Genomic DNA, 13,011 nt, shown 5'->3' on the forward strand with positions numbered 1-13,011 from the left:
GCCTTGTACTTCATAATATATGCCTCAATTTTTATACCATCGTATGTTAATATTGTAATACTTTAACATTTAAAAAAATTAAGTTATTATAATATTAAAATATTTTCTTATTCTTGCAGTTTATTATTTAGAATTTAAAAAATGTAAATTATTATAGAATTAATATTAAATTAAAAAAATTATTAATTAAATTGTAATAAAATAGTTTTAAGAAAAAAAATACGCCGACTTCGAAATGCACTAAAAAGCATAAAATAATTTCTATTTCCTAATGAAGTAATTTCTATTTCATTCAATCATACAATTACGTAATAGATATGAATGAAACCTATTTACTCGTTAGGTAGTATATTAAATACATTTCAACCTTTTCGGAGGCGGCGCAAAATTAAAAGATTTTCTTGAACATGTCAACCTTGAACATGTGAAATAAATCAATAGCTGCGTACGTTTAATTTTAAAAATACAGAAACAACTTAAATAAAACTTACCCAATGATTCATGAAGAAACTAGTTTCGATAAAAAATATTTGTGTCACTAGGTAGATCCACCGATCAGAGCATCAACAGCTGATGTCCTAACAGGGTCAATGAACTCTCAATTTATTTCACAGTTTCTTTCTAATAATTGCACAACATGGGCACGACCGGTAAACGGACCGAATGAAAACGCGTGAACGATTATTCATAGATATTTATGTTTAACGATACGCCATATTCTCATTACAAAGTATCCGAATTGAGGAATCGAAATTATATTACATATTTTATTAGATAAAATATGTAATATAATTTAGAATTTAGAAATTAAATTCGATTTATTCTGATTGCGTGAGTAAGGACCAATTTCTTTATTTCTTATCCATTAATAAATGATAATTCAACAATAATTTAGATTTTTTCATTCGTTTTTCAATGTTTTCATCTAACAGCTTTCTATTATACCGACGCTATACCGACGTGGTACGGATACGCTTGTTCACGATCACGATCGATCGTCATTTTCGAAGCTGCCGTTCTCGCGTCTGAGCGCGCGAAATCCTCGCATTGTGATTGGTCCATGTTTTTCGTTAATAATTCAAAAACGAAGCTTCAAACCTCATTTTTGCAAAGAAAAATCTTGTTCAGAATGACGTCCTCTACCACCCCTTTCAGGGAGTAACACTAGTTACGGGACACCCTGTATAATAATAAAGGCAAGTTGTCTGGCTGCGGCGAACATGGTGAGATCCCCTTCCTCACTTTTGTTTACCTTTTGTTTTAGTAGATTCTTCTGCTTCACCACAACAACAATAACAATATTAACAAACAACTACATAATAATACTTACACCACCACACACATTTTTATAATATTCCTCCAAATCCAATATTATTATTTAATAATTATTATCAACATCACCATCGCTCGCTACCTACCAGACCACCAAAACTACACTACTGCTGAAGCAAGCAAGCACACACACTTACCAACAACAAACAAGAACAGAGAGCTCGGCGGCAAATATTTTTATTTAAATTACATTGATAAATGATAAAGGCGTTTAAACGCTTTAATGAGTAATTTAAAAACAGAGTCTTTTTAAACCTAATCGTCGTTGACTTCAGTCAACGACTAACTGGCCTACCAGTGTATCATAAAACATTATTCTTTAATATAATACATTGATATTATAATATTATCAATTATCACTCAATTTCAAGAATAATCACAATACATCACGAGTAAAATATACAAATATTACGTAGATTATATGTCAAATACAATAGGTTGCTCCAAAAGTAAGTTTATAAAAATATTTGGAAGCTTTCACAATTTTTAAAAAATTTATTTTGCGATTAAAAATTCTGGAAAAATTAATAAGCATGCACGCTATAGGGCAAAATATCACTGATTTTTTTTTTCAAGACTTTTCGTACAACACCACAAAAGGTACAATGCTCAAACTATAAATTTCATTATACCTTGTAACTACCCTTTACGTAGGAGTAGCAACTTCATACTTGGCACGAATGAATTTCTTTAAACGGTCTATTAATTGACATGTTTATTGATTTAATTGATCTAAAGGTACATTCGACCCCCTTATCTGCTTTATCTGACCCTCTTTTTCTTTTTATACGTGTTTCCTTTTACACAATATTAAAACGAAACCTAAAAATTTAGTTATAAGTAATAATTGAGAACTAATCAAGTTTATTATTAATATACAGGGTGGCTCACCACATTTTGCCATCTAGATTTGCGTCATTATTACTCAGTAAACAATGTTTTAGATGAAGTTGTATGGTTTTGAGAGGGGCATATGCTGGTGGTATATTTTTTTGTAGGTGGACGTGTAAAGAACATATGAAGATCATTAATATTTTTTTAATAAGAATCATATAGTTTTTATTGCATCAGTTGATGTTTCTTCATATCTTTTACAAAAAAGTATTAATCTATTTATGTGAAAAAATCATTAGTTCAAGAGATATTTTAATTCTAACTTGTTAAGAAATCATGACTTTCTGGTCAATATTATGAATTGCCCTAACTGAACAGCAAATGTTTTTCTACATGCTTTGAGAGATCACGTGTCACCAAACGAATTATGAGTTTCTATTTTTTTTTGTTACGCAGTAACAGTGAAATTTTGTTTCTGTTACGTCTCTAATACGATGAATACGGCGATACGGTGAATTATCACTTCATAATGAAGTATTCTAAAGAAGAAAAGATAGAAATGTTATCAGTTTATTTTGAAGATGGGAAAAGTGCTACACATGCAGAAAGATTATACACTACGAAATGTTAGAGAGTTATTACTTTCTCGATTCAGAATGTGTTCTGATGCAAATGGTCGCCACATTGAACCTTTTCTGTAAATAGACATTAAAATTTAAATATCTCCTAAACTAATGATTTTTTCATGTAAATAGATTAATACTTTTTTATAAAGAATATGAAGGAGTATATCAGCTGATGCAATAAAAAATATATGATTCCATTTAAAAAAACATTAATGACCTTCACATGTCTTTTACACGTCCACCTACAAAAAAAATATACCACCAGCATATGCCCCTCTCAAAATCATTCAACTTTATCTAAAACATTGTTTGCTATGAGTAATAATAATGACGCAAATTTAGATGGCAAAATGTGGTGAGCCACCCTGTATATGGTACATATTTCTGAGAAACATTTCATGCTCATAATAATTGTAAAATACCATAAAATTTACGTAAAGTGCTTTGCCAAATAGAGATAGCAAATGAATAGTCAAGATTTAAACATAACAGTTGTAGTAGAATTTGCAACAACTCGGCCAATGGGGACGTGTCGAGGACAAGTGTTTCTCGCACTATACCGAACCGTCAGAGTAATTGAACTAATTACCTGACGCAATTATCCGGAATTAATCGAGATAAACCGCTTAATTAGCACCGTCGCACTACATTCGTTGTTTCTGAATTTAGTACTCATTACTGACTTTGAACTACTCTGAAACACGTCACGCTGGCTGTCAATCTTGGCTGTTACGTTTCTATCACATTCGAATCGATATTCGGCACGGTATTACAGTGGGAACCAATTGAAATCCAAATTGAATAACGCGAAACCTTATCTATAATCTCTAGAGATTCACCCAAACTAGTACCGTGTTAGTAAATGTTTCTGAAATACCGATACTGTAAGTCTTGCAATTTCGTGCTTGAATATGCGCGATTCGCGTTGTACGCTACGTTTTAACAAATACAAATTTGTGAAAATCTGCATTTAGATAAGACATATTTTTTCTAATTTATTCGAATAAGGGATATTTTTGCTAGTGTTTGAATTCTATTTTCGTTTTCTTATTTAGTTAGACGTAAGTGTTCTAAAATTTTACTTGTTGACATCTATTTTTAAAAACAGCAACATTTTGTGATTTAAATGCAATACATTCGTGTAAAATAAATGCAATAAATTATTTTCCAAAATCCTAAAGTTTCCCGAAGTTTTAAAATCTCGATGTTATGAATTCTTAAAGATTCCAAATACCAAAATTCTGCATTCTTAATATCCCAGAATTGTAAGGTCCCAAAGATTACAAAATTCTAATGTGCAGAAACTTAAAATTCTTGAAGGTTCAGAATTGTAAAATTGTATAATTATAAAATTTTTTAATTGCAAAGTTCCAGTATTCAAATACTGTATATTGCAGAATTCCAAAATTTCGGTATTCCAGCACTTAAAAGTTCAAAAATTCCAAAATTCCAAAACTCCAAAATACCAGAATTCTAAAATTTTTATACTCTGAAACTCTAAAATTTTATTCTCACAAATTCAGAAGGTCCCAAAACTAAAAAATTTTTTATTTTGAATTTCTAAAATCCTAAAATACTAAAATGGTAGAATCTCTAATTTCTACATTTCTAGCCTTAAAAGTTTTAAAGTCCGGCACTACCAAATTAAAAATGTTTCAAAATTGCAAAGTTCTATCAACGAACCAATACTGTTCGAATCTCTATACAAAACATAAATATTGCATTATCGTATATTATCTTCTACAAAACAAATACAATACTATTTGATTGCATCTACATTTCTCACCATAAAATCATGCTCTGTTTCCCAACATCGTATCACAAAACTAGATTTGTTCACATCTTGCACTAAATATAATTTCAATCAGAAGCGTTGAATACGCTCGGCACGCGTACTGAGTAATCAATTCTAGCGTTAATTAAAACCGTCATAGAATTCATACAAGAAATCTGAAGCACGAAATAGTACGTTCCATAAAGGCGACGTGGAATTACTTTAATTAACATGCACATTGAACGAACAGCATTCATATTAAAGTCAACCTTCGATTTCCTACTGTGCTTTAAGTTCGTGCCTCATCAGACGGAAACAAGTTTTCCCATTCAGGTTCCTATGGATACTGGTTAACTCCATGGGGCTCTACTTCGTTACAAACTGGCCAATTAAGATTTACGCGTTCCCAGCAATGACGGCTCGACACTACCGATACTGTACGGTTCGACAGTTTCTGCAAATTTATCGTTTTATCGTTTGTTCCTATGGCCAGCCGATACCACACAGAACGACGTGTTGCTCTTGTGGAACAGATTTATTCGCTGCAGGCAAATAACATTCGGAACGCCATAAAATGATGCGATAGATACGCTTTTCTCTGTAGACAATTCGTGGAACGTCTTTTACTATTTGAATATCACGTTCAAACCGCTTCACCTGTTTTTTGTTTAGTGCGTCAGGATAATTATGGTTCCATCCAGGGATTATTTAATATCCGAGTTTGTTCATTTATTTTGAGTAAAAAAGAAAGTAATTAACTCTATGTATATGTTTCGTAATACAATAATGAACAAACTTATGTCGGATAACCGCACCGCTATCGTTATAGGTTTTTGCGTACTATAAAATGCGTAATTTTGATCCAAGCACAGTACAAAGCAAAACGATAGCGCAATACATTAATGTCTCCGTTTTAAATAAATACGTAGAACAAATTCATTTATTTTTACGAATGTTTTGTTACATTATTTATTTATATGAAATTTTAAAAGGATTGAAACTTTGCTTTACATGTATTAGGCAATAGCAATCCATCAAAAGTAATTTTCATTTTGTATTCATTACATTAAAGCGTGTATCGGGTTTACCGTAAAAGTTGTCCGTTGCAAATGGATTGGTCGTAATAGCAGGTGCTAATTTTTAGAGACCACCGAAGTGGTTTTAGTTTACCATAAAATCAGGCCATCGTCTACAGGTACATGATGCTAATCTCAAGAAAATCTCGTAGAAGATTTTACGCCGGGTCTGCCTCTTTCTCAGCTAAATCCTAGTTTATGACACCGTGCTTTTACTACCAAAGTTATCAACCGCATGCTTCAAAAGCTCCTTTTAGTTTGCTATCGACGTCAAACACAATCTTCGATGTTATACTCTCATTTTCCTCGTTTTGTATACCGATATCTTCTGCATATACACATATAACAATCATCTTTCATGCTATAATACTTCATAACTCTATCAAAATAAGAATTTGTTCGCACTGTTGCAGATATATTGAATCTAATATGTTTTACAGACTAGCGAAAGGAAATAAAATGATTAAAATATATCCATATTAATAAGTAATTATAATATGACCGTAAGTAATTAAAATAATTCAAACTAAAGGTATACTGTTAATATCTAAAGTTACAGTATTGTAAAATATTATAACTCAATGTAATAACTAGATCAATAATTGTGTAAAGTATCATAAAAAAATTTGTCTTATATATGCACTCTTACCTTATAACAGAAAAAATTGGCTATAATCATCGAAGTATATGTACGTAACAGAAATTAAGAAAACGTTTATATCTAAATAAAACATAACAATCTAAGTATATACAAATCACTGAAAACTGCAAAAAATAAATTCATAATATTAAATAAAAATTGAATTAGAGTTTGCAATATTCATAATACTCGTAACAACAAATTCCGTACTACACACCACTTTCGAATTAATTAAAGCCCAGTCTCAGATACAGCAGGTATTAATATTGTAGAAGCTATTTCACCTAATGTTGGTGAACACGTTAATTAATTAAACAGTTTAAGCTAACCGTTCTCAATTATTGTTTCAGAGCAACAGAAGCCAGCCAGCCATCGGACTGAAGCAGACGCCGAAGGCGAGGGTAAGTTTATTCCATAAATATGCACCGCGCCCCATTCTGCACTGTGTTGCCGTTAGTTTTTGCACGGTAAAAACCAAAATTCAAGCGAGGCTGTCCATAGCAACGATCTTGCTTTGGAAGTAGTTAGTAGGAGCTCGTTAGAAGCTCGATCGATGCACACCACCGAGTTCGCCGTACTTTCGGCCAAACAACTTTACCAAGCCGTTCAGGCCTGCTACCGCTGCTGCATCTTCGGTTTCCTCCAGGGAAGTTGAAATTGGTGAACATATCCCTTTCTCTCTTATTCGATGCCTACATGTATACACCACCGTTCAAAAGTAGTTCGCCATCCATTACTCATCTTGTTCGGGGAACTGGTATACAGTGAATTAGAAAAGTATTAATACGTCTGGTTACACTGTGGTAGTTTTAGAGATATTAACGTAATTAATTCACTGAATTATTATTTTTGTATTAGATTATTCTTGTACTTATATTTGTACTAGATTAGTATTCTTTTACTTTTATGAGAAGTATAATATACATATGTGTATAATGAATGTAAGGGGATAGGGTAGGTATGAACATATATTCCACACTGATAAATATGGTCATCGCTGCCAACTGGTCTATATGTAGTATGCATAAGCTGTGTACATAAGTATGTACATAAGCTGAGCATAGACACCGTAAACTTAGAGACTTAGTATTTATGAATTTGTGAATTTAAACATTTAGTATTCTCACGTTTTGTAAATTTGTGAATTTGAAAATTTGATATTTTGAGGTTTTATTAATTTGGGAATTTGGAAATTTGATATTCTGAGGATTTTGGGATTTGGACACCTGAATATTTGGAAATTTTAATTTTGGGAATTTTTAAATTTAGGAACTAGAAAATTTGTCTGTTCCAAAATGTGAAAATGAATATAATTTCAGACTTCGAAAATTTGGCATTTGGTAATTTGAAAACTTGTGAATTTGAAAATTCAAAGATATTGTAATTTGATTTTCTAACAATTTGGGATTTGGAAGATTGCCAATTTGTCAATTTGGATATTGTAAGTTTGTGCAAATTTGGCATTCAGTAATTTGAAAACTTGTTTCAATTTAAGAATTTAAGAATTTAAGAATTTAAGAATTTGAGAATTTGAGAATTTGAGAATTTGAGAATTTGAGAGTTTGAGAATTTGAGAATTTGAGTATTTGAGAATTTGAGAATTTGAGAATTTAAGAATTTAAGAATTTGAGAATTTGAGAATTTGAGAATTTGAGAATTTGAGAGTTTGAGAATTTGAGAATTTGAGTATTTGAGAATTTGAGAATTTGAGAATTTAAGAATTTAAGAATTTGAGAATTTGAGAATTTGAGAGTTTGAGAATTTGAGAATTTGAGAATTTGAGAATTTGAGAATTTAAGAATTTGGAGTTCTAAAACTATGGGGCTTTAGAAGTTAATTAATTTTTCAGTATAAAAATATTGATTACAATTTAAGAATTTGCGAATAAGGCATTTGATAATTTGGAAACTTGATAATTTGTAAATTCATAATTTGAAAACCTCTGGGTTTGTAAATTTCTAAATTAGTATATTTATCTAATTTTGGAATTCTTTAATATCTATGAGGGATCGGTTTGTTCGGGGGTCGTCGGGTACGATCGGGCGAGATCGGGTGAGCGGGCGACTCGGACAATTGACGCCAAAAGAATTTGGCGTTACGATGATTTAGCGCGAGAAATTAGCGAAAGGACAAAGGATCGGATGGCTTTTGTTTCTCTGTACGCGGGAATTGGGAGAGAACGAGGAAAGCGGCGTGGCGTGCCGCGAATCAGTCTTGTTGTTAAGGTCGAAGTAGTACGTTCTCCGAAAAGTTGTCGCATAATTTTCTGTAATTGATTTCTGTAAATTGTTTTGTTATCGTTATTCCCAAAAACCTTAATTCGTCAACTTCGATTATTTCGATCCTACATCTATAATAATTGTTCGATCCTTTTCCAATAAAATTCTAACAGTGTTAAGCAAAAGTAATAACTCCAAAGTCTCCTTTGTTTCGGTAAAAATATATCGATATTCGAATGACATTCAAGCACGTATATCGCAAAATGCAAATACTGTCTTGTTAATTTTACAATATTGTACTTTTACACAAATGATTTACGCCTGCTTAATGTTTTCCATGCCATTATACATACTGAACAATGAGCAAGTACTTTTGAGTGATGGTGTACATCTCTTGAAAGCAACGAACCGTGAAATGGACCAAAAGAGCGGGGGGTAGAGGAGTGGATTCGTATAATTTTACGACTTTAGTTTTCACGAGACCGCAGTATTGCCGTGTTTGCCATATAAACGGGATATTTACCCACAAAAGCATGGGAGGAAGGCATTATGATAGTCAGACATTCGTTCCTAACTAATGATCGTAAAATTGCGTCGATTATGACAAATATCATACTTTATCATTTCTCTTCTGCTTACTCGCGAACGAACTGCTCCTCAAATCAAATTTTCTAATCGTTCTCAATCTAATTAAATTATCTATGTTATTAAAGGTATCTATTTCATCACATAAAATGCATCTATTTTACTAAATAGACACATCGCATTTTTATGAGGGTCGTTTTGCAAATGGGCATTCCAGTTTGTGGTTGGTAAACCTGGCACAGTTGCGCAATTTCAAATTGCTGAGTTAATACTGTTTGTGGTTATACTTATTTATACTGTACATAACGCGAGCGTATAGGTAAATATACAGAAGTGTAAACAATTAAGAGGGTAATTAAGGACGTTTCTAGAGTACGTGTGGACATTGAATAAATTGTAGACCCATCAGTAATGTACGCAAAACTCTTATTGATACTCGCAGTTTTTATAATGCTCTTATTTAACTTTCGATGGACTGGTTCCTCGAATCTATATTTTCAACTCAGAACTTTTATGTATGTTTTTAGAAAACATGAAAAGCTCAAATTTTTATAAGTTATGCGCTTTTGATGAATGTAAACTTTAGATGCCACGATATCTGTCAGTTAAATTCTAAAATAATTAAAGGTGAAGTGAAGTATGCTAATAACGAACATCTAAATTAAATAATGTAAGTAATATGCTATTATACTATTAAATATTAATATATTTCTTCTATTGTATAAGTAGTCAGCTATTAACAAATAAAGAATCAATTACTATTTCTTTAATCTTTAAGAGTGATAAACTTCTAAAGCATTTACGAAATATTTAAATATATTTTTCAAATTTGTGTAACTTAACTTTTTTTAAGAAGTGGGATTGTTGCATATTCTGGAAAGGTTTAAAAAATGTCGCCAGGCATCAAACCTCACTATTTAATGATAAAGCACGCAGTTACCATTTCACGGTTCACGTGAAAGATTTCTTTTAACTGGTCAACTATTAGTGTCATTACCTGGAATATACAGGGTGTTCAGCGATTTACTAACCAGCGTTCTTCTCGTAAACGACTGGTACTAGAAAAAAATGAAAGAGGAAAAAGCGATAGTGTTTTTTATAATCAACATAATGAAGTATGTATTTTTTTGTGTTTATACTATTTTTTAAGATATGAAGGTAACCTTCAGTTTTTTTAATGGAATGGTATATATTTTTTTATATCATATGAAAGAGCGTATCGAAACGAATTCAACGATGTATTATATCATGACCTTGAAATCCATTCTGTGTCAAAAGCAAACGAAATATTTCAAATATTTCGCATTACTATACTTACCGGTATTTCTTACTGATATGTTTACATTTCGTGTTCAATGTGGTTTCCATTATCTAGAAAGCATTTTTGGTGGTTTTATGTTATGATTAGGTCATGATAATGGTGTTATGATAATGGAACCGCATTGAACACGAAATGTAAACATATCAGTAAAAAATACCGGTAAGTACAGTAATACGAAATATTTGAAATATTTCGTTTGTTCTTGACTCTGCATGGGTTTCAAGGTCATGATATGATACATCGTTGAATTCGTTTCGATACGCTCTTTCATATGATATAAAAAAATATATATCATTCCATTAAAAAAACTGAAAGTTACCTTCATATCTTAAAAAATAGTATAAACACAAAAAAAATACATACTTCATTATGTTGATTATAAAAAACACTATCACTTTTTCCTCTTTCATTTTTTTCTAGTACCAGTCGTTTACGAGAAAAACGCTGGCTAGTAAATCGCTAAACACCCTGTATATGAATCTTTTTCATCTACTTGACCTCAGTAATACGTACTATATTGTTGGTCCCAATCTTTTTAACCAGTTAAGTGTGTTTGACGACTATATCCGTCATGAAGATGTGGTAGAATTTTGTGTCATGACGACTATATCCGTCGTGCTGTAAAATTTTGTTACAATTTAAATATCAAATTGTAATTTTGGCGAAAACTAAATTATATTCGTAATTTATAATATGTTTAAGATGTTTAGAGGTCAACACGAAATGAAATAAACAAATAAAGAGTGTAAATGATTTGAAATGGATTCATAAATTCTTGACAGCTAACTCGTCATCGCTTGATTATCGCGACACACACTGGTGTGCGCTTTGCAAAAAGATCGCCACAGTTAACTGGTTAAATACTCTACATATCTTCTTAACGTTGAAACTGAAGAATACAAAAAGAGAAGAATCCAAATGAAATTTGCACCACAGCTGCAGGAATTTGCTATAGCATTTTGGGAAGAATTCGAGGATTTCGTCATCATGAAACAATTTTCTGAAAGCAGTTCTTTGCGTGGTAAACAGTGTCCTAGCTACTTTCAGTAGCGATACTCGTTGAAAATAATCGAGTCCAGCTATTAAACGTGTTTTACAACTGGTGCGATAAAAAATAACGGATAAACAGCTCGCAAATTGATGATTATACCTAAAGCAAATATTGACAAGCGACTTCAGAAACATCAAAATGTATAATACAAGATAAATAATCGATGAAATAACAGTGTCGTTTAAGTGTACTTCGGACAAGGATTTAGTTAAAAAAAACAGCACTGTTGACTGTAAGAGTATATCAAAATGTATATGTATGAAACTATGAATTCATAATATATGAATTATATTAATGCAAGCATGCATTATAAAAATAGGATTTCAATCAGGAAGTATATCAATAAAACTTCTGTGATCAATGAATAGAAGTAAAGTTGTATGGAATTCTGTTTACACGAATGACAAGAGTGATCCACAAGAATGCATGCGAACGAATAAACCCAGCAGATGGCATACTCACTCATGATCTAAACCACGGCACATATCGCGAACGCTCTGGTTTTAATCCCCACTGGGCCTACTTTTTTCACGAGACGGACTAGCACGAAGAGGAACAATGGGTTAAAGGGTGGACATCTTTCTCTGTCGGTGGAAAAATTGCCAGGAAAACTAGCGGATCCTGCTCGAACGATCGATAACTATTTGTTACAATCATGCTCTATACGTGCGGGACCTTAAATATTGAAGATAAGTTATTAATTCATTGCTTGATCGATGACGAAAGTCGTTGGGTGTTGATCGGAGAAATATATTTCTTTACAGGGAATAATAAATCCTGCAAATTACTTTTCGATTGCTCGACGAACACATCCAATGTTTAATATTACACGTGTTTCTTTTTGAGCAAACGATCTTGTTTTGTCGGCATAAATTTAAAATAGAATTTGTATAAGTTTAAAGGTCGATAGTATAGATTGTAGGAATGCTATGAAATTAAGTTTAGATTTGAATTTAATTCTTTCACTTATCGCTTTTGAACTGTTTTCAGTACAAAATATGCAAATCATAAAAATATAGACGTTTAAAAGAGCAAAATTAATGGTGGAGTATGCTGTACAAAATAATCAAAGTTATATATGTATAAATAATTGAATTATTTATAGATAAAAATGTTAATTACCGACGAGTTATTAGTTACATTTAATTTACTTATGAAATATATTCATAGAAATGAGTTCAACAAGTGTATTAATATAAAAATAATAAATATGTGTAAATTTGTAAATGATGCTGAAATTACATAAGATAAATAATTCATTGTTGAATAAACTATTTTTTTTTAAATAATTCTTTTTAGGCTATAATTAAATTTATTATTTTATTAATTAAAATAATATACAGAGTAAAATTATGTGAATTAGCAATTGACATAATAATATTAATTGGAATAATTTTAGCATTAATAGAAAGTATGAAAATATTTATTTATTATACTATAGGAAAGGACTAAATCATTTATAATTTGATTGAAAAAGATTCATGTATACATATATTATTAATATTATAATTTGTTGTTAAATTTCAATCATTTGTAATAACAATTAAATTGAA

General features: G+C 31.2%; 1 protein-coding gene across 1 annotated transcript in view; it reads left to right on the forward strand.

Moving 5' to 3' along the window:
• The window catches only part of LOC100878748 (uncharacterized), a 911,930-nt gene that overhangs the window by 199,013 nt on the left and 699,906 nt on the right, over positions 1–13,011 (forward strand). The window contains exon 3 of the mRNA XM_076533672.1: positions 6,633–6,683. Coding sequence (XP_076389787.1) covers positions 6,633–6,683 — 51 coding nt within the window. The remainder of the gene's footprint in view (positions 1–6,632; positions 6,684–13,011) is intronic.

This window comes from Megachile rotundata, chromosome 7 (genome assembly GCF_050947335.1).
Source record: "Megachile rotundata isolate GNS110a chromosome 7, iyMegRotu1, whole genome shotgun sequence".
In the NCBI taxonomy this organism is placed as follows: domain Eukaryota; kingdom Metazoa; phylum Arthropoda; class Insecta; order Hymenoptera; family Megachilidae; genus Megachile; species Megachile rotundata.